The sequence below is a fragment of the Amphimedon queenslandica genome, unplaced genomic scaffold (genome assembly GCF_000090795.2).
Source record: "Amphimedon queenslandica unplaced genomic scaffold, v1.1 AMPQUscaffold_13258, whole genome shotgun sequence".
NCBI classification, from domain to species: domain Eukaryota; kingdom Metazoa; phylum Porifera; class Demospongiae; order Haplosclerida; family Niphatidae; genus Amphimedon; species Amphimedon queenslandica.
Genome location: NW_003546506.1, coordinates 46,954 through 47,902, shown reverse-complemented (window position 1 = coordinate 47,902; position 949 = coordinate 46,954). Strand labels below are relative to the sequence as shown.

General features: G+C 31.0%; 1 protein-coding gene across 1 annotated transcript in view; it reads left to right on the top strand.

The window, feature by feature from the left end:
- The window catches only part of LOC109583980 (uncharacterized), an 8,118-nt gene that overhangs the window by 3,704 nt on the left and 3,465 nt on the right, over positions 1-949 (top strand). The window contains exons 5-7 of the mRNA XM_019999528.1: positions 518-597; positions 659-816; positions 886-943. Coding sequence (XP_019855087.1) covers positions 518-597; positions 659-816; positions 886-943 — 296 coding nt within the window. The remainder of the gene's footprint in view (positions 1-517; positions 598-658; positions 817-885; positions 944-949) is intronic.

The window sequence follows — 949 nt, the reverse complement described above, 5'->3', positions numbered from 1 at the left end:
GATACATATACACATTTTTATGGTGTGTATCCAATTTACGCTGATTCTGATCAAGTTTGGATATTTTATGAATTTTAAAATTTACTCAAAAATTGTACCAACGATCAAAGGCTATAGCCTGCCAAATTTTTGAGCAACTTAAAAAATTATAAACTAAGCTTTTGCTTTCTCATACAATAATTATGATTCTTTTTAATTTAATGTTTTGTTTTAGGTCCTAGTGGATCTTTTTCTGAGTTTTATGTAAGGATGACTGGTTTAATTTCTAGTGCAAGCTCTGTGAATGATAAGGATTTTGATTTAGCAGTCTTTGAGTCAAGAGTAAGAACCTTTTTTATGCACACATTTTTATCTAATGCTTTTAGTGCAATATTAAGAGGTACATGTATAGTTTTAAAGGGAAAGGTTCATTCATTCAATAAAATCACTTAAGATAGTGCATGTGCAATATAATACCAATGAAAGCGAAACTACATATTAAAACACTGTCATGTATTCCTTCATATTTTCCTTATAGCTATCTGTTGATGCTGTTATTGCTGGTTTAAATGCATCAGATGATCCAATAAGGACTATATCTTGTTCCTTTGTTCCACTGTAAGAATTAACCTATAGCTCTCATTCATATCATGTTAACAATACATTATATATACTGCAGTACTGCTGAGCATATTGGTAATCAATCATTGGATCGTATTGAGTGTAATGTGAGAGAGTATCCACCAAATGAGCAGTTGATATTGAATGTTTCACAAAGTATTTTTCAAACCATTGACCAGCTAGTTTCTGAGGATTTTCAACAGCTTAACATTTCAGGTACACATGAGTAGTTCACACAATTATTGTAGTTAGATCTAATTCAAATATTAATTGTGTACTTTTTAGAATTTGGGTTCTGTAATGAGAGCTATACTACATCATCAGTGTATGGTAATCATACCTGGCCTGA